Here is a 25759-nt window from a genome sequence, read left to right on the forward strand (position 1 = left end):
TCTTGATCTTCATGTGACCACAGAGGACCCTGTATAAGCTTCACGATCAACATAAAAAAGACTTCAAACTTTTGCTGTATAAGAAGAATACCAAAGTAGCCGCTCCACCTTCCTGTTTTTCATTTTCCTATTCTGAATTGTTGTCCTCAGGGTGTATCTGGTGAGTCTGCTCCTGAAGTCTACCCATGGACACAACAGCATGCTGGCATATGGCTGGACTAACTAGCTAAACATGTCAGAACAAAGCATGTAATCTGGTGTTGCTGTGGAAATTCCTGTGGTTCTCCCCACTAACTGAAAGCCACCTATTATTATTGGCTAATTGCAGAACTGTGCAAAAGAGGAGAGAGTCCTTAAAGTGTCTCAGGCTTATTCTATCTGCTCTATGGGACCGGCTATAATGTAAAGGAGGCCTAAGAGCTGCAGCCTTCTTCTTTTTGTTTGTCACCTTTACACCATATTTTAGAGTTGCAGGAAGAAGATGGACCAAGATATTATTGTCAACTGGGACAGCTCAACAATTATTCATAATAAGCTCAAACCTGTTTTGTTTCTACAGTTTTAACCCCACAGTATACAAAAACCGCTGAGTGTGTAGACTTTTTGTACTATTATTATATTTTAGTACAACACAAGCCGTGAATAGATTGTTAAACCCACTTTAAACTAAATTAATCACACTACATATTGCTTTTGAAAGTTGATCGTTTTGAAGAACCACAACATTTTTGTATTTGTTTTGGTGGTGCAAAAGCCACATAGATGTTAACATTGAACAGGCATTTTCATATATCTTTCTTATGAAAATCCTTTCTTGTTGTGCTTTATATTATGGTATTTTGCCCAAAAAATTAGATGCAGATAAAGTTGAACCGCATATATTTTCTTGAGGAGCCTAAGCAGTGCAATATCATGCATGAAAACACATTGGAAAACTCTGGCACACACATGTCAAACTCAAGGCCCGCGGGCCAAATCCGGCTCATGCTAGATTTAATTTCGGCCCGCAGGATAATTTCTAATTACTATTAGATCTGGCCCACCGGTATATTGCACGCACACCTTCACTCAATCCTGAGGATTTCCTCAGCTCAGAGCCTGACCCCAAACATTGATGAACTTGCACCCAAGATGAGATGCCAAGTATCTGGCTTGAACTAGCATCACAGAGCAGCAAACTGAGTTTCAATGGATGTTTCCTTTTGCACTTTTTTTCAGAGCAGGTTTGGTTTTTTCTTTGAGGGAAATCGTTTTTTTTAAGCTGTTGTTGTCCTGTGGAAAAATGTAATCATAAGAAATGACTCCGGAAAAGCTGCAGATAGAGCCATAAGAAATGAATGCAACTGATGTTTAATGTTGTTTTTATTGGCAATAATTTAAGCTGTGTTAGTTCCAGGTTTAATATGTGCAATAAGTTCATTTCAATAAGTTTTGCAATAAACATTGAACCAGTCCTTCCATCGACTAGTACCTATTTTTTTAAATGTTGGCCCACTGTGTATTTGAGTTTGACACCCCTGCTATAGCACCACCTGCTGTCTTCTTATAAAACATGCCTACTAACTCACGATTACATTTCTTCCTATTGTTTTGCCTGCTGATGTGTTAGACTTCAGTGATATGACAATTCATGTTTGGCTCCAATACAAATAATAATTAAGCATCACTACCCATGCACTGAATGGATTGACAAACAAGCAAAAACAACTCTTAATGTAATAGTATAATGTAGACAATATGAAATGAAATCAGCCCATTACACATTTTCAATCTTATTTTTATTGGAAAATTATTGAAAACAATGTAAGCATTAAAAACATATGCATTGGATAGAATATGGCTAGTACTCAAGCTAAACTGTGTTCTTACAGAGTGCCTCAAATACCAAGCATCCAGATTTCTACATAGGATAGCTAAAAATACATATCACACTTTACTAAATTGACTTTATAAAATGTCACTGTACAATAAAGGTTCAACGAGTGGCAAATCTATACAAACATACTGTAAAGAAACCATTTAGTAGAACTATCAAGACAAATTAAAATATAACAAAATAAAAATAAATTTGCTTTTTTGAATATCTGAAGAATACCGCAAGCTCCAAAAGGCTAAACCTGATTTGTAAAAATGAATACAACAGGGAAATCGTATAATATGGAAGTTCAAAAAAATCTGGTAAATGTGTTGCTTTAAAGGGTTTGTGGCAACCCCAAGCCACCAAATGATATACAACTCAGAAATATTTAAACATTGGAGGCATATTCTGGTCCAAAAAGGAACTGCACACAGTGAATTGTGCACCATCCTAATACAATGTACACTGCCAATACATATCGTGAAACCTTTCAATTGATTATTGTGTGAAAATATATTACAAGAGGTCACTATTCTTCCTACTATGGATTTTGTGCAAAAAAAAAAAAAAATCAACCAAAACAAAATGTATTGTTAGCAACCCAGGTCAAAATCTATTGTACAGGGAGTCCAAATCAGTTACTTCCATGCATGAAAAAAACAAAAAGGATCCATACAAAAAAGGCAAGGTGTAAAATATTTACCAACAGGTACAAAAATATCAACATGAATAAATTAATTTCTTCTACATTTCTTTATTGCCCTCTATCTACCCTCTTCTCTTTCCAACAAATGGAAAAAGAAACCTGGCAAACGTAGCGAAGGCTTCTCTTTATCTGAGGCGAAGAAGCTCTTCATACGTCGCTGTGTGTCCTCCACCACTCTGATCAAGAGCCCACACCTGCCCTGCATCCATGCCGTCAAGAAGTGTGAAATACATGTACAACAGAAGTTGTAACTGCTTTACAACAAATAAAGAAGGGATAGCAGACAATCAGGAAGCAATCGTGAGAAGCTAATAAAGTATAGGCCTGAACTCTGTGACCTGCTATAACCCGTCCTCTCAGATCTCAGCTGCAGTGGTCTGATGGCAGGTTGTTAGGCATCAATCTGCTGCTCGTGATAATGTACCAGCTACAGACACATGTGAGACAGAAGGTCTCTCATAGCAGGCTTGCAAGGCTGGTGGTCGGGCCGTTCTGAGCTTGGATCTGGACAGGAGGAGGGCCATCAGTCCACTGAAACACACAGAACAATACTTTTAATATCAGCACTACAAATCCTAATGAATCATATAACATGTTCTCTTTAGGAGGGTCATGAATCTGTTTCACATACACTGATGAGGTTGTGCTCGGGGAGGCTGCAGGCAGCGATGTGGTCCTGCAGCAGCTGCTGGGAGAAGTTCTGGTGCATCTGCGCTGCTTCATGGGCATCCATGTTGTTCCCGAGGGCCTTGTTCAAGTCTGCAAGCACAACACATGGTGAATGTCTCCCTTCAAACACAGCTTGTTACAAGAGACCAGAGAGTTTGTGCAAATCTTTTTTAACAGATACCAATCCTAAGAAGGTAAAGGGATTAGGGAAAGGACTACATGTACCTTTCAACAGCGCTGAGGACCAGAGCTGAACAGACATGTCAGGGATCTTGCTGGCCAGCTGCATGGCAGGCACAACCATGTTGTTGCTTTCCTAAAGACAAAAGAGAAACCTTTTAGAAAACATAATGGGTGGGAATCACAAAAATTCTCACTTTTTAATACTCTGAGCTTACACCATAAAACATTAGTTAAGTTTGTCCTCCGCAATTAATCATTTGTACAATTTGCATTTTGCTCCGAAAATGATAAATAATCTTCACAAAAGTAACTCTGAACCATGAAATAAGCTTTTGTAGAAACAGCAATTACTTAAGTCAATAGCTCATTTGGCCTAAACTTGAAAAATAAGTTGATTACTGGGCATGTCTGTATTTACCAACAGACGCCTCATTAAAGTTGGTTTAAGGTTAATTTAGTGAGCTCACAAGGGGGGATATAAGGCATGGATTCAGAAGGATTCATTAGTCCTTTGTTATTACATTTTTACAAGATAGGACTAATGTTTCCAGTTTGATGACTTGAGTTGATTATAGCCAAATTAGAGCTGGATGTAAATCAGTTTGTGTGCAATCATAACGCAAACTGCTTTTGTTTTGATGAGCCTTACTCTGTGGTTGCCCAGGACGTAGAAGATGTGGCCCAGCAGAACCAGGGAGCAGGCGGTCAGTCTGTTCAGATCCTCAGCATTAGACATCTTCAGGGTTTCCCTTAGGAAGCGCCTGCAACACAATCATATTTACATGTTTAAATGTGTAAAAAAGGGACAGGGGTGATTTGAAGCTGTTTTTACATGAAAACATTTCAGATTTCACATACTTAGCCTCGTTGTAGCGTCCCTGAAAGAAGGACAGCAGTCCCCTGATGTAGAAAGCTGCAGCACGGAGGCAATGGGAGCTGAATCCAAAACAAACACAATGTTGGAATATATCATTACCAGAGAAAATATTGAACAAATGCATTGCTTTAATGTATTGTGCAGTGTTATATGTACACATCAACTAGAAAGCATCTTCCGTCTCTTACCTTACTGGGAAGTTATGGTCTGGGTTTATTCTCTCTAGGAGGCTGTACAGCTGAAAAATATACAAAAGAGGGAATACGTTTAAAACGGCAAATAATAGTTATAATGTAATGGTTCGAAGGAGAAGACAAGGATCATACATTCATTTATATGCATTTTATACATTTCAAAGGACTGTCCTGACATTTTAGCTGAAGAATGACCTCACCAGCACCATCTAGTGGACAAACTATGAAGTGGCAAACCTTTCTACATTACAACATCAAACATAGTATGTTTGGCTTTACTTGCAGCAATTTTCTGTGGCCATCATAATACAACAACAACATAAGTATATTTTATAAGCCAGCCTACTTAAAGATGCAAAACACAAACATGGTTAGGGGTGGGGATCGAGTTGCAGATCAATCAGATCACTGAATCAGTCGTGCTGCATGCCCCAGTCAAGGTAGGCATGCAACAGTTTCATACTTTTAACACATTTTTACAGTACACACGAAAATCGTATCAATTCCCATCCCTAAAGAAATTGTATAATTTAAAGTGATTCTTTGCTGTAATCAGAGGTGACCGTTATTACTTTACTGACCTCTTGGTGTCGGTTCCCTTCCCGTATGTAGACACTGGCCAAGTTGGTGACAATGTATGTCCACAGCTCCTGGTGTGTGGTGAGCTGAAACACAATCAAATCTTTGAGATAAAAGGAGAGGGCAGCAGCGGCAGAGAGTGAAAGAAGAAAAAGGATGAAGCAAATGAAAAGAAAGAAAGAAAGAAGATACTGGTGGTGACATTATCTGAGGAGAGGCAGCTAATTCATAGTGTACTTACCCGCAACGCTGTGGTGAACTGTGCCTCTGCATTATCCATACAGTTCACTGAGATACAGTACAGACCCTGGGGTACGACAAGAGGAAAAGGTCCCAAAAGTTATCATACTTTTACTTAGGTTTTAAATTGAAATTTAAACAACTGTATAAAAATGTTTTTCTTGCTATCGCTAACATCTGCTACCTGTCTATTTTCTGTATATATATCCCTCTATTAAGAAACGTTTGAACTCCTTAAAAATGTGGTATTTGTAACAATAAATCCCTAAAGAAGACCCTGGAATAATCAATCCAAAACAATTTATTGTAACTAAAATAATAAAGTAACACAGAATGTCTAACACTAAGAATGGCTGGGTTTGTTTTCAGTGGGTATTAAAGGGAACACACTCGTTTCCGTTTAATGTGACTTTTGTTACTTCGATTTGTGAGCATGACCTGAAACTTTCTAATTAGTCTTGGATGGCAAGAGTAACCCAGAGGCCCACACAAATGTTTGAGAGGGTTGGAGGCGGAAATACTCACTAGTAGCGTGTGAAGCTGCGCAGCGTGGTTGGTGAATAACCTCGGGGACTGTTGGCACAGCTGACACACCTGCGAGATCTGGAGGAACACAACAGAGAGTCACCTTCACATCCCCATTCAGGTATGCAAATAGAGCTGTTGGCAGGGCTCTCGACTAACTTTTTTCACCATCCTCCCGGAACCGTCCCGAAATACAATCTAAGCCGTCCCGAAATTAATGTGGACCGCCCCGAATTTAAAATATTAGTTTTTCTACATTATCATTAGTTAAAATCATTCAAAGTGACCTTTAACATAAATAAAACATCCTACAAATCATTAGATGATAATTCATCAACCTTTTTTTTTTGAGTAAATCAGTCAAACAAATAAACAAAGGCCAAATATATTTTTTTAAAACACACAAACGAGAAAGTTACTCTAATATTGAATCCGTCCCATCCAATTAACAAAAAAATCCAACACTGTCCTGAAGACAGAACCCAGAGTAACCACTAACCAGGATGACAGTCTGTAACACAGTCAGGAGACCTTTACAAACTGCCCCACCCCCTCGCACACAGACGGGAGAGAGAGATCTCTCGTCTGGATTGGAAAGATCGAAAATATATCATAGACGCATTTTGTAGTCTTATTGCATATTAGAAACGGAGTTGGCGAAACTAAAACTGCAATATAATGTTTATGTAGCAATAATACATAGGAAATATATTTTTTAAATGTCTCCAGTACCGATAAAAAGTCGGATAACGTTGGAGCTTAACGGTACCACTGTCTTTAATAATTCCGGCCCAGGGCCCGTTTAATACCGGGGCTTGGTACCCATCCCTACATGGGGAGAGGCGCAGCATATTGCTAAGGACTAAATACGATGGAGAGTTCTCATCTCAGCCTTATTACCCATAGGGGATGAAGAGGAGTAAGTAAATAAAGAGGCCGGCGCTCCAGGGTCTGGTTCTGCTGTGCGTCGTGATGTAACGGTCAAAAATTGCAGAATTCCTCCACGGGATGTCATTGTCATTGTACATCACTCAACCCGCGAAATACACACACTCAGTACATAGCTAGACCGACAAATTTGCGGGCACAGCTGTGTGTGTGTGTGTGTGTGTGTGTGTGTGTGTATTTCGCGGGTTGCTAAATGTTTTGTGCGTGTGTTTTTGTTGACAAGGAGGTTTAATAACTGTGTGCTACACAAAACGTGCAGTCAGTTTCATTTTCATCGCCGTAGAGTTAGCAGGGTATTTTTATTTTAACTCTCGTCCCAAAATTATTTTTTATCCTCCCCGACCCTATCTTTTTCGGCCCCGGGACGACGGGACGTCCTTAAGCTCGAGCCCTGGCTGTTGGGCTGGATCTTTTTCACACTTTTCATATTTAATACAAATAAAAAAACAAGCATGACTACATTGACAGTTTACCTCTTGCAATGCAGTTGCCTTGTGGCCCGTGACAAGTCTACACATGATGATGTGCTCCAGTAGAATCACTTGAAAGGTAGAGAGGATGGGGCTGCAGTCCAACACTGAAACATGGAGGTAAACATTCAACGGCTTACAAAAAAGAAGTGGTGCAAAATCACAGTTCCACATTATAGTAATCAATCTTGATGAAATCTGTTTTAGAGAAGCACAGGAACACATTGGGTAACTCACTTTTTAGTTTCTCTAGTTGCATAAGAGCCTTGTCTGTGTACTTCTGAGCTTTCTCCAGATAGCCTGCTTGCATGGAGTGCATGACTGTCACCTGAACAATTAGAGGAGGGGTTCATTTTAGACACAAATTAGTCAAATAAAACATACAGTAATGCACTTCTTCCTCACATTAAAGCAGTTATTCTGCTTTGAACAATCAAAGTTATGTTTAATGAGTGCATTCTACAGAAGTATGAACAGTGAACAAAACAGTGTGCATCCTTTATCAATAAAAAATAATAACAGAACATGAAAAAAGTAAATATTTTAACACATTTTAAAAATGCATCCCGCAGAAACTGTGGTCCTCTAATTGAGGAGAACACAATCAAAAGCAGGGTAAGTTTGGTGTGTTAAGCTGAAGAATTTTGTAGTTTTTTTCAAAGATTTTTGCCACTTTGACAGCAGAGGCCTGAACTACGAAGCTGGATTTTCGCTTAGCCGGCTAACTTCAGGGAAATCTCGGGCTTTCCGGTCCTACGACGCTGGTTCTCTTTTTAGCAGGCTAGATTTCCATGGTAACTTATGCTGAGCGGCTAACCTCCTCGGGAGCAGGTTAGGTTGCAGGCTAAGAGATCAACTCAGTGAAAGCACCGCCTGCTGACCAATCAGAGCTCCGTGTGCGGAGTTTAAAGCTATCAATTCATATTACAGGATAGAGGAAATACAGAAAAACTGCCGTTGCAGGAAAGACGGCCGGCAAAAATCAACTGACTGTGTGAACGTGAACGTGAACATTTATAGAATATCCCCTCTCATCTTCAGAGCAATCTGACTATTATAATATTAGCGTTAAGAAAGCTTACTTAAATATCTGCCACGACATAAGTAACCCGACATTAAGTACAGTCCGCGGCACTGTGAGTGCAGACGTCGATGTGTCCCATTATCATTCATATCATATCACATCATAATGTATCATATATTTCCTTATTTGAGTCAGCTTCTTGAGCCGTATCTGGCCGTGCAACACTCACAGTGTCACATACTGTATGCAGAAGTATTATTTTAAGCAACACATTAAGTTGACGAAACACTCGAGTCAAATGTAATTAAAGTCAGATCCACTCGTGTCTTGGACGGGGCAGTGATTTCATAAACCTGTTAATGTACACATTCAAACGCTTTTTCTTTTACCAGCTGTATTCACCTTGCAGGTGCAGCTATGTGGCTTTTATCCTGGATAAAGTGTTTAAGTCATGGATGTTTAAAGTTTAACTTCTTCATATTTGACTAATATTAAAGTTCACTTTTCATTCAGGAAGTATGACGCTGCGCTGTCAGTACGCTTGTCCATGTTTGAGATTGGTCGAATGCTCCAAATACCACCCCTTTCATGTGAACGCGCACCTAACTAGATAGGACACGGCTGGCTTGAGCGATCCACTTGATAACCAGCGTCGTAGTACAGTTTAGCCAGAGTGCGTATGTTTTGGATTGGGCCAACCGGCTAACTCAAACATATCCAGGTTAGGTTGAACCAGCTTCGTAGTACAGGCCTCTGGTAAATGAATGACATCCCTGGTGTTGTTTACGGAGATCGCAACTTTCATGTGGCAAAGAAAGAGAAGTGGCATTACCAAATAGACAAGGACACACATGTGCTCCTTGGGCAGCCAGTGGAAGAGGTCGGCTGGGTTGCTGGGCAGAATCTCATCATCGTGGAGTGTAGAAATGGTCTGGATGCACTGCTGCAGCTGCTTCAGACACGGCTTCACACTCTTCACCTGAGGGGACAGAGACATGACAATATATAACATTCCAGATTCAAGTGGTTTTAGACGACTTGACGTTATAATGGGCTTATCATCCTTGATCTTTTATGCAATCAATGTGTGCATGCATGCTGATCAACAAGTTTAGTGAGTGTTAGTCAACAGTTTTTTAGACCCCTATGAACACGTGTTCCACTTTAATTTAAACGTTCAAGCTAGTTTTCTTACCTGACCAGCATCCAGGTAGTGTGTGACCTGTAGGACCAGGAAGAAGACCCTGAGGGACTCCTTCTGGATGGGGTTTCCCTGCCAGTTTTCTACAATGGTTCCGCACAGTGTGAGCAGAGGATGCACCTCTCCAAGCTTCCTCTCCATTAGGAGCAACTAGAAGATAAAGAAAAATATATATGTTTTGTTTACAGCCAGTATTACTGCTGGTTAGATAATAAAGTTATTTATATAGACAGAAAAATATACATGTAAGAAATATTTGGGTAGCGTTGGAAAAAATCCTTGTTTATACTGCCAGTACAAAAACCAATACAAATGTAAAAAAGAGTGGACAACTTACCATTCCTTTACTGAGGAGAAACAATGCTCTGAAAAAGAAAAACAACACAACTTAGTAAGACTTTTACAATCCACCAATATTGATAAACACTTTTTGTCATAGTTGTTTTGGAAGCAAGGGTCAAGGCTGTACCAATTTAAACTACAAAGTACTTGAAACTGGTGAAATATGTCTACTGTAAGAGAGGGTTGTACTTATTTCAAAAGAGCAACACTTTCACTGAAGAAATAATGCATTGGAAATGTAGAGATGTTTTGTCTCACTGCATATTAGGAGTTTGAAATATAAACATTAAAATGTAGGATGTACAATTTGATATAAATTATGTTTCCTTTATTTAGTGTCAATTACAGAATTGCTGTATGGTTTCTGTTTTCCATTTATTGGTTTGGAATAGATTAGATTACACTTAATCTCCCTTGTTCTTTAATAATTGAGTTTTTAAGCTGCCTATATTAATAGTAAACTTGGTCAAATGTGAGGCACCATATTCTAACCACTTATCGCATTAAATATGGAGCTCACATAGTATGGACATTTACCTGGTGTATTCAGACCCAACCACCCGGGCGTACTCAGCTCCAACACCCAGCAGGTCACATGCTGACACCAAGTCTTTCTCCAGTGTATGAAGTTGCTGAAAGAGGCAACAAATAGGAGCATTCCTGTTATTACTGGACTCTTGCAATAGTTAACTAAAACATAAATAGTACAAGTGTGCTCAAGCAGCCCACAGAAAAACCACCAGAACTGTATTTGGGATGATGTAAATGTGTTCTTTTCAACTCAAACATTGCTGGGCCTGTGCATGAAAATGACTTTGTGATTGTAACAATGTCACCTCTATTATTTTGCATTTATACATACCGCCAACTGGAACAACAATCTGCAGTGCCAGTATGGTGTTTGTTGTGAAATCTGGATGGCTTTGCGCAGGAGGGGCTTTGCAGAGTCCACCAAATTCTGAAAATGCATTGAAAGGATCAATAATCAATAATAAATAATAGATAACAATACGCAGCCTACGCAGAATGCACCACCATGAAATCTCATATACATGACGTATATCAATTTGACTTAGTATAAGGAAGTGATGAATGTATGCAGCCATGCTAATGTTACTTTTACCTCCCAAAATGAAATGAGCAAAAATGATCTTACCTGTTGGCAGAAGAGTTCCGACAAAATGCTGGCAGCTTCGAATTTGACATCTTCAAACTGAGGGACTTGTTGAGATATAAACCACTGCAATAGAAGAAATGCAAAATGTTAGCTGGTTCATTTTGTCGGCGTTTGCTCTCTTTATAAACCAATAATAATCCCAAAGAGCGGCTTATTTTTCTAAGAGCAGGGAAAGAGCGAAAGCGGTCGACCCAAGGCCGTACATTGAATAAAATGCTGCTAAAAAGTCGTAAAGGTCTATGTCTACACATATATAACCTCCCATGATTAGCAGCTATTTAAAATGTTCCGCGGTTCGCTATTTTCTCTGACTGCGGCCTACACCCGTCCCCCCGTCTGCGCTGCATCCCCGCTCTTTCCTGAATCAAACCCCCCTCACCGCTTTCTCCAGGTGGCTCCGAGCCAGCTCGCTGTTCTTGGTGTGGTGGTAGAGAACCGAGCCCAGCTGAAGGTGTGTTCGGGCCTCGATCCTCTGTGGAGGCTTAAACTGGAACACAGCCTGTAGACAGTGCACACAGAGCCGTATTTTGGGCGGACTGGAGGTTCTGAAATGCTCAGCAAAGCCGAGTAGGGCGAGGTACCAGCGCTCCGGGGCCTCTACGTTTGACGCCATTTTCCCCGACAACAACAAGTTTTTCAGCGCTATGGCCACACTCCCGGGTTGCCAGGTTTGGTCATGTAGAACCCACGAGCAAAGCGACTAAAGTCCGAATATATTGCTTTTGTTTACTTTTATTATTTTCAGTAAACATTTTATCATGCATGTTGGACAAACAAGTGTTATTGGTATTGTTCTCTGCATTTTTACAAGAGAATGAAAGACACTTCTTGTTAATCTATTTTTTAATTTAGAGTGATGACATTTGCATTTTAGGCAAGTTTTAAGCATTATGTTATTCCTGGTGTTAATTTGACTTTTACGTTTTAAGTAATTTCCAATATTGCTAGTATTTATATATTGTTCTCTATTTTTGTTTTAATTGCATGTTGTTTCATCCTTGCTATGTAAAGCCTTGTAGGGCAGCCTGTCTGGATGAAAGGTGCTATATTAAAAAAGGTTGATTAGTGGTTGAATATAATACTCTGTACCTTTACATTATTATAAAATAAGTTTTCAAAAATACCTTGGGGGGTTCAATATATTGGTACTAGTGCTTTGAATCATTTCTTGAAGACCTTAGTTATTTTTGTTATATTGCGAAATATATATATGCCTCTACTGAGTTTCAACAGAATGATGAATATTTGCCATCTCTAATATCAAAATCTAAAGTATGTATTTAAAGTAAACGTCATGTCAGTTATTTAACCCTCTGAAATAGATAAGTAAGTTAATGTTGTCGGTTTACAAAGCATGTGTTGTATTTATTTAAGTTACATTTGACTGTGGTTTATGTTTGTGTGGAAACTGCTCTAAAAATAAAATGTTCTCACTGCATGAACACCAGTATTTAATCAATGCAACAACCTTTGAACACCGTTAAATGTTATATATTAGCGAAACTGGCAACTCAATGTTGAAGATAAACTCGCGAGATTTCCTCCGAATAACGTGACTCGCTGATGGGTAATGCAGTCCACAACACTGGCGTACGTGGTCCCAGTTTCTTTAAAAAAAGCCCACATTTATCTAGTGCGCAGAACCAGACAGCTGCAGCATTTCTTCGCGGGCGTCGTCTAAAAATAGACTCACACTCTGCTGCAGCTTGACACCTGTCGTTTAAAATCATCTTCCGAAACGTCAACAACAACAACAACAACGAGAAAAGAGCTGCAGAGTTGCAAGTTGTGAGAGCGACAGACCAGCCTCCTGCGAACAAACAAGAAATGTGCGCAAGGATCTGCAGGGCACAGTGGCGACAGATCACATCGTAGAATTGTAAACAAGGGGTCCTTTTAAACACGAAGGTAACAAAATAGAGCATAGATGCATCAATCAACATCTAGATGTAACTGCATTACTGCGTATGCATGTTTATTCATTCTTACAACTATAATTCGCAGATTATCTATTTGAGTTTTTTTGTTGTTTTTTTTCTGCGCTTATTTGTTTGAGGAAACTGACAAATATAAGCGGTGTGTTCAGATGTGACGGAAAGTAAATGATTAACCAGCAGAGGTTTTGTAAGACTGTTTGTGTGAGGCGTGTAATCACGTCCTCACTTCATGAGTAGTACTACACGGCGGGGCTGTTGTGTTGATAAATAAAAAGAGTTTTCTCTTTGCTCCTATTTATTTGTTCATGTACATTCGTCTGCAGTGGGGTTTCCTGAATGAGTGACCGAGTGTCCGACAGCCTTGGTGATCTGTGAAGGGCACCCATGGCCCACAGTGTGACCGACCATCAGAGCCCTCTGCCCGTATCCGAGGCCACCGTGCTGGCTCTGCCCCCCTCCGACCAAGCACAGGTGAGCATTGTTTCTCCATGACTCACTAGAATATACTTGTTGTGACACGTTTAAACAGCTTGAATGTGTAGTTATGCACTACAGTTATGCCTATGAATGACCTTGTTTACAAAAGCTTTACCACCTGGTCAAGTCAGGGTGTCTGTGTTAGCTATTATAGCTAAATGTTACACGTTTAACCTCGAATTTTGAAAGGATATTTCATTTCATTTAAAAAGGTAATGTTTTGTAGAAGTTACTATGAATTGTTGTGGTGTAATTCCTTTAGGATGGACATTTAAACATTTATTCTGTGTGACTCTGAGACTCCTCTCTGTGTAATGGAGCTGTTGTGACATACAGTAGAGCCTACACAGACTTCCTACGGACATTCCTCTAACGGTGCATTGCTCGAAATAGCCCGAAGGTGCCAGATAATCTGAAGCTGGCCTTGCTTTACAAAGCAGCACTTTGCATAGTGTTGAATAAGAGGTATCATGACAGCTGTTTAATTTATTTGGAGGTTAGGGTTGGTCAGGGGCTATGCAGGACACATTTATCAACATTTTGCTATTAATAAAACTTAAGCTCTTACAATTTTAAGACTTTATCAGGGGCTCAAATACAGCTTCATTTCAAAACTTCATGGAATGTGAACTGCAGTTTATCTCAAAAGGTATTTGCAACTAGGCAGGGAATTGATTATATATCCTAATCTGTGTTTTGTTTGTTATTTGTGCAAACTGCTCTTTTTATCAGTTAGTGGGATTTTTTATTGGGTTCAATTGTCCCTTCCACACACACACCCAGCACACACAGATTCAGTAGTGCAGCTGTTGGTTATATCTCTCACAGGCTCCGCCCTCTACTGGACTCTATTACCCCTTTCACACCAAGGCTTTTCCCGTTCTAGCTCCGTGCTAGAGCTTTTCTGGTTCAGAACCGGTTCTTCGGTTCAGCTCCCGCTCTGTTCACACCGCTCAGAGCCCGACTGGTGCTGCCGCTGCTGCGTCATGACGTCACAGTTTACGTCGCTGATTTTCTCCCCAACGGAGCTCACAACAACAACGGGCCGGGGACTGCGTCGGGTCGATGATCGTGTTGCTTTTAATCATACGAAGCCAGATTAAATTAAATAACGACTTCTCCAACCTTATACTTTTCTCCAGAGTGCCGTGGTTCATTGTTTATTAATGTGTTTCAGCGGCATTTACCGACCGCTGCAGTGCTGGCTGCACTTCCACGGGAGTTTATTCTCCCGTTAGCTCCGGGTTAGGTCACACGGCTCTAAAGTATTCACTGTCTGACTGTCACACAAGCAGCTGTTACATATCCCCAGTTCCCCTTAAGTGAATGTGTGTCAGTCTGAATTGACGCTGTTTGGCATCACAACGCTGTTATGAAAGTTTCTCTGGTATAACATGGGTGATGTTAGCATAGCAACCGAAGCTAAACTGACTACTTGCTAAGCCGTTTTCTACAGGCACTTTTTACCGGCGTATTTTTCATTATGATTCTACTTGTGATAGTCGGACATGACAACCTGTGCAGCCCATGTATTGATTCCACCCGATAGCTGCTATAATAACAAACAAAACGTCTGCCTGCTCTCCACAATAATCAATAACAGCGAACGGATGGTCAAAGTAAGGTACAAATAAACAGAATCACACGAAGCCTGGTTAGTGTTGCCTGACTTTATAAAGCGTGTTTTTTTTTAACAAGTGTGTGGTTGCGTTCTAGTCACTTTGCTCAGCACTACTGCTTGTTACAACTTTTATTTGCCATACTCGCCTTAACTGTTAGCTCAGGTTAATCTCGCCCCCCTCCGACGTAAGCGTGACGTATGCGGTTCTTGCTCCTAGACGGACAACTTTTTGGTGCTCGAAACGAACCGGATTCCGGAGCTTAGAGGCTGCTCCGCTGCGGTGTGAACCGGAAAACCCGGTGCTTTTCAAGCTCCAGCTCCGAACCGGCCCTGAAACACCGTTTGTGTGAATGGGGGTTATGGGTACTACCTTATCATGCAAGCATTCACCTACTGAGATTTCTATAGACGTAGCCGGCCCCGGGGCGGGCCTACCTGAATGCGCGTGCATCTCACTTCCGTATAAAAGGAGGCCTCACCTCCTGACCATCATCCTTGACTCTTCAGCGAGCGGAGGTGATACCTAGCACTGAGTCCGAGACGTTTAAAGAGAAAGGAAAGCGAAAAGAAAGAATATTATCGGAATGGAGCCACTCCTGGAGCATCGAAACTGCCCGTCGTGCCCTGGCCTGATTGCGGGAGCGGATCTGCACCGCCAGTGTTTCCAGTGCCTGGGGCCGGACCATGCCGAGCAGGGAACGGGCCAGACACCGGGCTGCGTTGCCTGTCGCTCGATCCCGATGCTGAACCGCCGGCATCGTGCGGAGCACTTCTGGAGGAAGCTCGGCCCGCAGGTGCACGTGGAGGTAGAAGATCCGGACCTCGATGTGGTGGACATGGACGATCTGGAGGATGTGCCGTTTGAATTCGCTCTTCCGAGGGACCGAGTGGTCGACTACACGGAGGGGGAAGATGACGACATCTCCTTGTCCGACACCCCCGTTTCCGATGTCCAGGAGGGTCCAGCACTCGCGTTTGCACACGAGCCACGACTGTGGGTCAGTGGGCATCTGACCCCCTCCCCGGGCGTAAATGCGCTTACATTTCTCCGGACCCCTGGAGGGTCGCGGGGTGACGTAATGCGGTCTGGGCCCTTACAGGGCTGGAGGTATATCCATACTATAGTCTGTACACACTCTGCACGGGGTCAATGTTTGAGTGTGGGGACATAGGGGGCACTTGCGCTCTCCCCGTGCTCTTTAGGGACTCAGGAGAGAGGGTGCATAGTGAACCCATACAGGGCTGCGGACTTTCCCTGGCTGCCTATAGGTGGACGCAGGGGAGCCCTCGGCACTGTTTTTGAGCACACTTTTTTGCGAGGCAAGCTTGTCAGGGTGTGCTCTGTCGGCCGCAGCCCGGACTTCTCCACGGCTACAACCGAGGGAGAGGTGAGTGAGGCGCAGCGGCTGCTAAAGCCGGTCAGGGACAGTGAGGTGGAACAGTGAGGTGGAACGGTGTGCTGGACGACAGTGCGTGTATACATCTGTGAGAGATATAACGCCGGGTTACGTATTGTAACCCTTGTTATATTAACACAGGCGGAGCCCTCTACCCTGGGGCACTGTCTGTCCTATACCGCTCGCTGAAGAGTGGTGTAGGATGATGGTCAGGAGGCGAGGCCTCCTTTTATACGGAAGTGAGATGCACGCGCATTCAGGTAGGCCCGCCCCGGGGCCGGCTACGTCTATAGAAATCTCAGTAGGTGAATGCTTGCATGATAAGGTAGTACCCATAGAGTCCAGTAGAGGGCTCCGCCTGTGTTAATATAACAAGGGTTACAAAATGTAACCCGGCGTTTTATCTCGTGCGATTCTGTCATAAGGGTTGTGTCACTAACTTGAATCCACTTGCAGATGATATTGTGGCAGTAACTTTGCTGAGGGATACACACAGGAATGTTTGTGCTGATAAGAAATGTATGATACATTTTTGTGAGGGTCAAACAACCACATAATGACAGATAAATGATTAAACATACTTTCTTTATCCCCACTAACAGAGTAACCAGTGTAAGGTTGCATAGAGTTATCTGAAGGGTCAGTGTTTATCTTGGTTTGTTTAAGTATAATGTTACAAAATATCAATGTGATGCAAACTTGTCTGTGTGTCCAAACAGGACCTGAGTTCCAGATGGACGGCTGTGGACTCCCTGCTGTGCGGGGCATTCGCTGGAGCTGTTGCCAAAACAGTCATCGCACCTCTGGATCGGACCAAGATCATTTTCCAAGGTAAGAACAACATTCCTCACTAATGCTCCCTTCCAAATACAGAATCTAGTGCAGAATATGGGCTACTGTATGCAAGTGACTTACATTCTGAAGATAATGAAACTACTGTTTTACTGTTTACACCAGAGTTTTCACTGACTGTTGTAACTCTTCTTAGCTCATTGTTAATCCTCTTAGTAGATGTTTAGCCTGCTTGGGAGAGTGTGTTATAACCTGAGGTTCACTGTGTTTCTTGTTTTGTTTCACAGTGTCCTCCAACAGATTCTCAGCTAAGGTGAGTTCAGCTTTTAATCTTTTAATATGTAGCTAACAAAATAATAAAGGACAGCTCTCACCCAGGTCACAGACTGTTCTTTCTCCTGCCTTCTGGGAGAAGATACAGGAGCTTCGACTCACGGACAAACAGACTCAAAAACAGTTTCTACCCCTGGGCCGTCAGGCTGCTTAACCACCACACATAATGCAATAACCGTAACCAGTCTCACACATACACACACTTTTAATGCACTTTATATACTATTTTTATATCAATATTTTTAACTATTTATTCCCCCGTATGATTGTTTATGGTGTCTGTCCTATGGCCGTGTTTTTTTAGTGTTCTTTATGTGTTTGTATTTTTTGCACACCGGGACAGAGTTGCACTCTGAATCTCGTTGTACTCTGTGTACAATGACAATAAAAGGCTTTAACTTTAACTTCACTGGCCGAGTTATAATGCAGGATTTTTTAATAACTGTACTTAATAAAAACAAATAAAAATACATTTGGTGTGCACAGCTTCTCATATTAATATTCCTTAAATGTATACGATTTTTAAATTTGAGTATTTGTGTATTTCTTTGACTGAAAAACCAAGAAAACAAAAACAAACAAGTAGGCATTTTAGGAATCAATACATTTTTTTAAATGTTTTTTATAATAAACAATTATTAAATGATTTGTTTATTCTTAAAGATCAATAGAAAAAACATCCCTACATCCGTCTAAGCTATCATATTATTTGTTATGCCACGTTACAACCACACTCACCCTCGCATACACATTAATTATTAAAGACAACACTTGATTTTGCACCTTAAACATATTAAGATGATCATGTTAGATTGTTAGATGTGGAAAACATGAAGGGAATGTATCTCAGCTCCTGACACGACATATCCACTCCCTGCAGGAGGCGTTCAGGTTCATCTACTGCTCCTACATGAAGGGCGGGCTGGTCAGCCTGTGGAGGGGGAACTCTGCCACCATGATCAGGGTCATGCCCTACGCTGCCATCCAGTTCACCTCCCACGACCAGTACAAAAGACTACTGGGGGCCACCAGGGGCCAGTGAGTAGAGACATTGTCAGAATCAAAATCAGATATCCTGTTTTATTTTGTTCTACAGCACGGAAATGAACATTGTTACAACAGAAAAAGCATTGTGAGGTTAAATGCAACAATACAATATAAATAAAGAGGCAAACACCATGTTATACAATTTAAATAAGTACATGACTAATGTACGATGCAGTGTGGCTGTAGGGATGAAACAGTGTGTTGTTGTTTGGGACACTCCACAATGTGAAACACAAGGCGGCATTTCTAGTTTTTGTATATTTGTTATTATTATTATTATTTACGACAGATTGTTGTGTTGTTTGTTTCAGAGCTCTGCCTCCTTTCACACGCTTCCTGGCTGGCTCTCTGGCCGGCACCACTGCTGTGATGCTCACCTACCCTTTAGACATGGTGCGAGCCAGGATGGCCGTCACTGCCCGAGAAATGTAAGCACCCATCCGCTGTCTGTTACAATCCAACATGTGCTGTGGGGTCCCTCTCTGCTCAGATTCACCCTTGTGTGTATTAGTCCCATTGTTGTCTTGCCTTTTTCAATTCAATTTCATTTCACGTTCATTGCATTTATTCAGAGATGGCAAAAGTACACACATCCTTTACTCAAGTAGAAGTACAGATACTCGTGTTTAAAAATACTCTGGTAAAAATAGAAGTACTGACTAAACGTCTTTACTCAAGTAAAAGTAAAGAAGTATGGGCTTCGAAATGTACTTAAGTAAAAAGTACCAATAACTACCAACTGTTTTAAAGAGTACCTGACCTCCCTTTATATTATTAGAACAATAATGTCATTGTTAGCTAATGAATGTTTCCATGCTGAACAACGGCAACATGACAAAGTTTTCATTGGTCCCTCTTCTTTAGAGAAGACCAGGAAATGATGGATACACGGATCGTGTTCAAATCAATAGGCACGCAATGACTCTAAATAATAATGATCACGCCACCAAACACAGATTAAAACTAAAGTAACGAGCCTGTTTGGAAAATGTAAGAAGTAGAAAGTACAGGTATTTGTGTTAAAAATGTAAGAAGTAAAAGTAAAAAGTCGTCAGAAAAATAAGTAGTGGAGTAAAGTACTGATACCAGAAAAATGTACTTAAGTACAGTATCGAAGTATTTGTACTCCACTACTTCCCACCTCTGTATTTATTACAATACAATGTGTTATGTTAAATGGTAGAGTTTGGTATATAAGGTCTTTGCTGACCCTTTTTCTTTGGACAGGTACAGCAACATCATGCATGTCTTCATGCGGATCTCCCAAGAGGAGGGTATCAGGACCCTTTACAGAGGCTTCACTCCTACTATCATGGGTGTCATTCCATATGCAGGGATCACATTCTACACCTACGAAACCCTCAAGAAGATGCACGCAGGTACTGATACGTTTGTTGTTTTATAATGTCTACATTCATGTCATTAAAGTGCCATTTTACACATTGAGTTGAATAAAATAAGGTGTCATTCATATCTTAAACTCTTATTGTTTTGTGTTTTCTCTCACTTTAGAAAAGACCAAGCGACCGCAGCCACACTCCCATGAGCGCCTGGCTTTCGGTGCCTGCGCAGGCCTCATTGGTCAATCTGCCTCGTACCCACTGGATGTGGTGCGTCGCCGCATGCAGACGGCCGGCGTCACCGGGTCAGCGTACGTCACAGTCCTGGGGACTATGCGTGCGATCGTAACACAGGAGGGAGTCATACGTGGGCTATATAAAGGCCTGAGCATGAACTGGCTTAAAGGGCCCATTGCCGTGGCGATTAGCCTCTCCACATTTGACATCACAAACGACCTCCTGCTCAAAATGCACCAGATAGGCTTCTCTGCACACTGAATCATTTCAAACAAGGAAGAGGAAAAAGCAAAGACGGATGTCAGGGAGGCGTTTAACTCTCTCACATGATATTAATATGTTTGTGCACTCAGTCAGAGCTAGGCCTGTTGCACACTCCTTTTCCCTTCACAGTGTCAGAGGAGGGGAAGAGTGGACAGGAGATGCACGTAGGAACACAGTTTCTCACACTCTGGTAAACAGGATTCACTGACAGAGAGGGCGAGGAGGCAAAATGAATTGTCTTTAAATCGTTATTGAACCCACGTTGCCATCATTGTGGCTAAAGTAAATAACAAGTGAACAGTAGACAAAGAAACATTTTGTTCTTGGAGGTTATGGAGCACTTGTTTGTGTTGTGTTTATAAGATAATGCTTGCACTTTATTCAACCTACAATATTCTTTCAAATGAATCCACCAGAATCAACAGAGAGAACGTGTTTGTAATGAATTTCATTATTTTAATTGGAGGGGACATTTTATTTTTATTTTAATCAAGTTGCTTTGTTTTTCTTTGATTATTTTTAAATAGTCTAATCGTGCAGGGGTTGATTTTTTTTAATGAAAGGAGATAATGCAATATGTTTTTCTTAAAATTTCAATTTTATGATGGTGTATCTGTGTGTTGAATTGAGATTGAGAAAGTTAAATGAAAGTTGGTGATCATGTCAGCAGGACTGCACGGTTTCACTATCCGTCCATCCACCACGGAGGAGACGTGGTGTAGTATTAAAATAAGTGGTGGCTAATCATATGATAAATATATAACAGATTTCTATGTGATTACTATTAGGATGTCAGTTGTGTACTGTGTCCCCGTTGTTGTGCTTTGACTTGACTGTAAAGCGTTGCTTGACTGAAAAATCTGCCAAAGCACTGAACAAAGGCATGCATTTAATGTAAATAAGGAGTTAATTTGCTTCCACTGCTAATGTACATTTCAAAGAGACAGTATTTCCAAAGATGTACGTTTACAGGCTCATGTCAAACTGACCCTTCAATAAAGTATCCTTCCACAAATCTGAGCAATGCTTTCTTCTGTCCACTTGAGGGTGCCATGTGATAGGCAAAGCTCACACCACCAGCAACACCACAGAAAAGACGTGTCTTAGGGAATCAGGAAAAAACAGCCCAACAATCTTACATTTGTCGGTACTTGTGGGTTTTCAGACTCTAAATACGCACTTTTTTCCGACTCTCTAAATGACCCTAACCCTAACCCATCACTGCAAAATAGGATTAATGTTTGTTATTTTGAGAAATTAAAAAGTTCATGCGTGGAGGAGCCAGCTACCCGCTATTAAAAAGTGGCGACAGATAACCCACAAGTACCTATTTGTCGTTTCTTTTTTATGTACAAATGTGGTCTAAACACATTACGATGTTTTGTTAGTGTATTGTGCAATATTGCCCTCTAAGAATGTGAAATTCTAGTTGGATTTAAATGAGAGCAAATTATGATATTAAATATCTTAAATATCTAAATATTATATATCTTATATAATAATGTTTAATTTCAACACTGTGTGTGTGTGTGTGTGTGTGTGTGTGTGCGCGTGCGTGCGTGTGTCCTCTCTCTGTCAGTAGATGGCAGCATTGAGTCTCTCCTCTCTGTGCACGAGGACCATCATGGAGGTTAGTTAGGCTCCGATCTCCTCATGGCCTGAACTTGACCTGCCCTCTGCTCTCTGAGACACTCTTACTGTTATTGAACTTGTCTTTGTTTTATTTAATTTGAACAATTCTGAGAAACAAATCTCTTAATCAAGCTTTTTATTTCACAATCTATAAAAACATGTTATTTACACTACATATGAAATATACAAACCACTGCACACACTAATTACACACAATACATTGCTTACATCATTTATTTATTTATTGGGTTAAATTCCCATTTTAGTTTTTTACACAGATGTTTGATGTCAAAATTATGTTTGAATATAATTTTTAACTAAAGAACTGAATCTTTAAAATGAACTAAAAGCTCTTGAACCATCATTAAAAAATATTTGATTTGTATTTTTTATATAGCAATTGATAAAAAATAAATAAATACAAATAAAAACTAGTAACAAATTCAACAAAATACCCAGAAATAACTACCAATTATGAAACCATTTTTCAGCAACACATTTATTAACATTTGTAATCACATCATACATTTTGTAATAAATAGCATTTTACACTTCCATTAAATAAAATAAGACTGAGGTCACCACACGTAAAAAAATCCTGATATCAAAATGATCTTATTTTCTATGAAACATTACTCAAAACCGCACAGGTCAAAAACATTTGTATTTATTAGTGACATTTCTGAATAATGTTTAAAATGTATAAAAATATATTTGTATAACGGTATGCTGCATTCAAAGGTAATCATATTTGCCGTGCTCGTCCTGTTTTGCTGCACCGGTCAGTGCGCATGAGCTGTGACTAAATCTGACTATCAGGTGAGTGTGTGCCCGCTCTGTCGCATTGGTGATCATTAACCACCTGAAACCGCTTCCTGTCTTCAGCAGCTGCTCAGAGCCGTCTCCCCAACTTCTCACGTCCAAGGATGGAGAGACTCTGCCCTCCTTCCATCTGTCCATCCTCCATCCCTCCATCTCTCCTCCTTTCCTGCCTCTATGACCTTGACTGTGAATTATGGGATATCCTGCCACCCCACAGTGTACAGCCACCCAGCCTGGTATTGCAACAATCGAAACAATACTGGGTGGATAACATGGTCGGAGGGCGGGTGCCTGAGAGAAGCAGGAGGAGGAGGAGGAGGAGGAGGAAAGATGCTTCTTGAAGGCGCCGTTGCCATAGGTAACCTGGATCTGTGCCAGGAGAGGGGAGTGAACCATTTGCATGTATTCAAATCTCGCATGAATAATTCACTTTGAAGCCCCTGCTGGAGCACTGGCAGACAATAGCTGCTCACACACAAAAATGCACAGTATACAGGGCGAAAATGCTCACAAATACAGCCGTTCCGCAAACACACACACACACACACACACACACACACACACACACACACACACACACACACACAGCCTGCGTGAGAAAGGTGACAAGGTTACACTGGGAGGCACACAGGAATAAAGGCTTTCTCACAACTAAATCAGATTGGGATGTGTTGAGACAAAGGCTGCGGCTGTAACATTATTTCCTTGTATTTCACGGCTTAAAAATGTTCTGCTATGTTCAGAGGAGGCCCTCTTTACCTCAACACAATAGATTCATAACCAGGCGTAGATGCTGTTTGACTTTGAGCTTATACTGTGCATGTCCCACCACAGGAAGCTGAGGAGGGAATGCGTAGTAAACATATGCAGATACACACATGTTCACACCCCTGTGGTGCCCTGCGAAGGCCACACTGGCTGGGATCCAGTTCACTTTGAAGGCCGGCTACGTGTTAGCTTCTCCACCACCTGGTTACATGGCATAAATTCACCGGCATTTAAAAAGCCTTGAGAGGCATTTTATCAAACATAAACGGGCCTGTAAACGTGTCCCCGTAAAGTAGCCTTGGAAAAGCCAAGAGATGTGTGAAGAAATACCAAATCACACTGCTGCGACTATAAAACTCACTCAAGAGCAGCTATAATCCCTCCGTGCATGCATGCTGATATTTACAAGTGCTTTATGAACGTCATCCTCTCCCACTGCACAACCTCGGAGCTCCCTCTCCCCATAGCTCAGTCTTGTTAATTTTATAAGATCCAGCATATTGCCACTTATCGGCTGGCAGCAGTGTAAAAGCTCTGGGGTCAGTGCATTACTGAGCTGCTGGGCTCCACTCTTCCATTAGAGGGAGTGTTCAGGCTACGTTGGCCTTCACTCAATCAAATACGGGCTCCGAAAGCTGCTCCAAGTGCAGATGAGGGGGCACAAACACACACACACGTTCACACATACACACATACAAATGGAGACTCCTTCAATCTCAGGTTGTGAAACTATAGTACGCATAAATCTGAGCACATAAATCCAGGCACCTACACACACACACTCACACACACACACACACACACACACACACACACACACACACACACACACACACACACACACACACACACACACACACTCACACACACACACACACACACACACACACACACACACACACACTGACACACTCTGTGCTGGCCCTCACACTTTCCAGCCTGGAGGGGGTGACACATTCATTTGCATGCAGTGTTTGCATTTACAGGGAGTAAATGTATAGGTGTGTGTGCTTGTACTGCAGCTGACATTTTCACCACTTGGCATTTGAACAGATTCAACACTAAATGAAATGTAGCTTCCCCCGATCTCTGGATCAGGTGAAACAGATGAGAGGTGTGGAGACGAAGCAGCGAGCAGGAATAATAACTAGGGAGATGGGATTTAATAGAGATGCAAAAATAGAAATGTTAATAGAATTTGTGTTTGTTGGAACATGCAGTACAAAATGACTGTTCATAATCAGTGTGGAAATGAGGTCAGTGTTATGCCAATGCCTGTCAAGGTAGTGTCAAGGTCATAGGAAGTTAAGATGGGTGTTAATGTGAGCTATGGTGCAGTGCTCTCTCATAACTAATTATGATTATATAGTGAGTACATGCAGCTGACTGCTCCACCATTTTATAGTATTTCTATTGTCTGACGCTGCTGAATAAAAATGTTATATTTACGTTCCAGGAAGGGATTTTAATTCATATTGCTTCAAATTGAAAACATGGTGTTTGTTTGTTTAAAATATGTAATGTTTTGTCTAAAATATAGCCCCTTGGACATGTATGCTTTAAACAGACAGCGTTATTGATGAATTTGAATCTCAGCAATCTTATTTTGTAAGTCATTGTCCTTTCGTATTTCTACAAATGTTTCATTTTCAAATGTTTGTATTTGTTAATATGTCTTTACAAAGCAAGGGCCGTGCATTAAAAATACACTCATCTAAAAAAGAGAGATGATTAATGCTAAATTGATCTATTAGCTAATTACCATTTTTCACATGTTTGCAGACACATAAAGAAAGGGGCACCCTCCCGAGGCCTCAGTGCATACATGTATGTATTTCTCCTGCAGGAGTAAACGGTGGGGTGGGGGGGGGGGGGACGGACGGACGGACGGAGAAGAAGGCTCTGACAGACTTTGCATGAGAATGGCCGGGGTCCTGTGAACCTTCTGCTCCCTGTGTCCACATTCAAAAGCATCTCTGCAGTCACAAACTAGGCTCCAAGTTCTCTGACTTTTTAAAGCAGCCCCCACCCCTCCATGTCCTGACTCCAACATAACCCCCTGTTTGGCAACCGCCCCCCCCCCAAACCTTGCTCCTCTG

General features: G+C 41.3%; 2 protein-coding genes across 2 annotated transcripts; one reads left to right on the plus strand and one right to left on the minus strand.

The window, feature by feature from the left end:
• Positions 1-1756: 1756 nt before the first annotated feature.
• Positions 1757-11642, minus strand: mau2 (MAU2 sister chromatid cohesion factor). The gene is made up of 18 exons (XM_034147125.1): positions 11373-11642; positions 10973-11056; positions 10679-10774; positions 10354-10448; positions 9812-9839; positions 9469-9624; positions 9106-9252; positions 7487-7577; positions 7253-7356; positions 5832-5909; positions 5308-5373; positions 5069-5152; positions 4482-4531; positions 4275-4352; positions 4066-4177; positions 3459-3549; positions 3196-3323; positions 1757-3095 (listed from the first exon to the last, which is right to left on the minus strand). The coding sequence occupies exons 1-18, from the start codon at positions 11604-11606 to the stop codon at positions 3021-3023; spliced, it is 1797 nt and encodes a 598-aa protein (XP_034003016.1). The 5' UTR covers positions 11607-11642; the 3' UTR covers positions 1757-3020.
• A 900-nt stretch (positions 11643-12542) lies between these two features.
• LOC117495688 (mitochondrial coenzyme A transporter SLC25A42-like) lies at positions 12543-21453 on the plus strand. The gene is made up of 8 exons (XM_034147127.1): positions 12543-12901; positions 13254-13401; positions 17145-17256; positions 17505-17530; positions 18431-18588; positions 18909-19025; positions 19825-19976; positions 20110-21453. The coding sequence occupies exons 2-8, from the start codon at positions 13315-13317 to the stop codon at positions 20433-20435; spliced, it is 978 nt and encodes a 325-aa protein (XP_034003018.1). The 5' UTR covers positions 12543-12901; positions 13254-13314; the 3' UTR covers positions 20436-21453.
• The last annotated feature ends 4306 nt before the right edge of the window (positions 21454-25759 follow it).

This window comes from Trematomus bernacchii, unplaced genomic scaffold (genome assembly GCF_902827165.1).
Source record: "Trematomus bernacchii unplaced genomic scaffold, fTreBer1.1, whole genome shotgun sequence".
In the NCBI taxonomy this organism is placed as follows: Eukaryota; Metazoa; Chordata; class Actinopteri; order Perciformes; family Nototheniidae; genus Trematomus; species Trematomus bernacchii.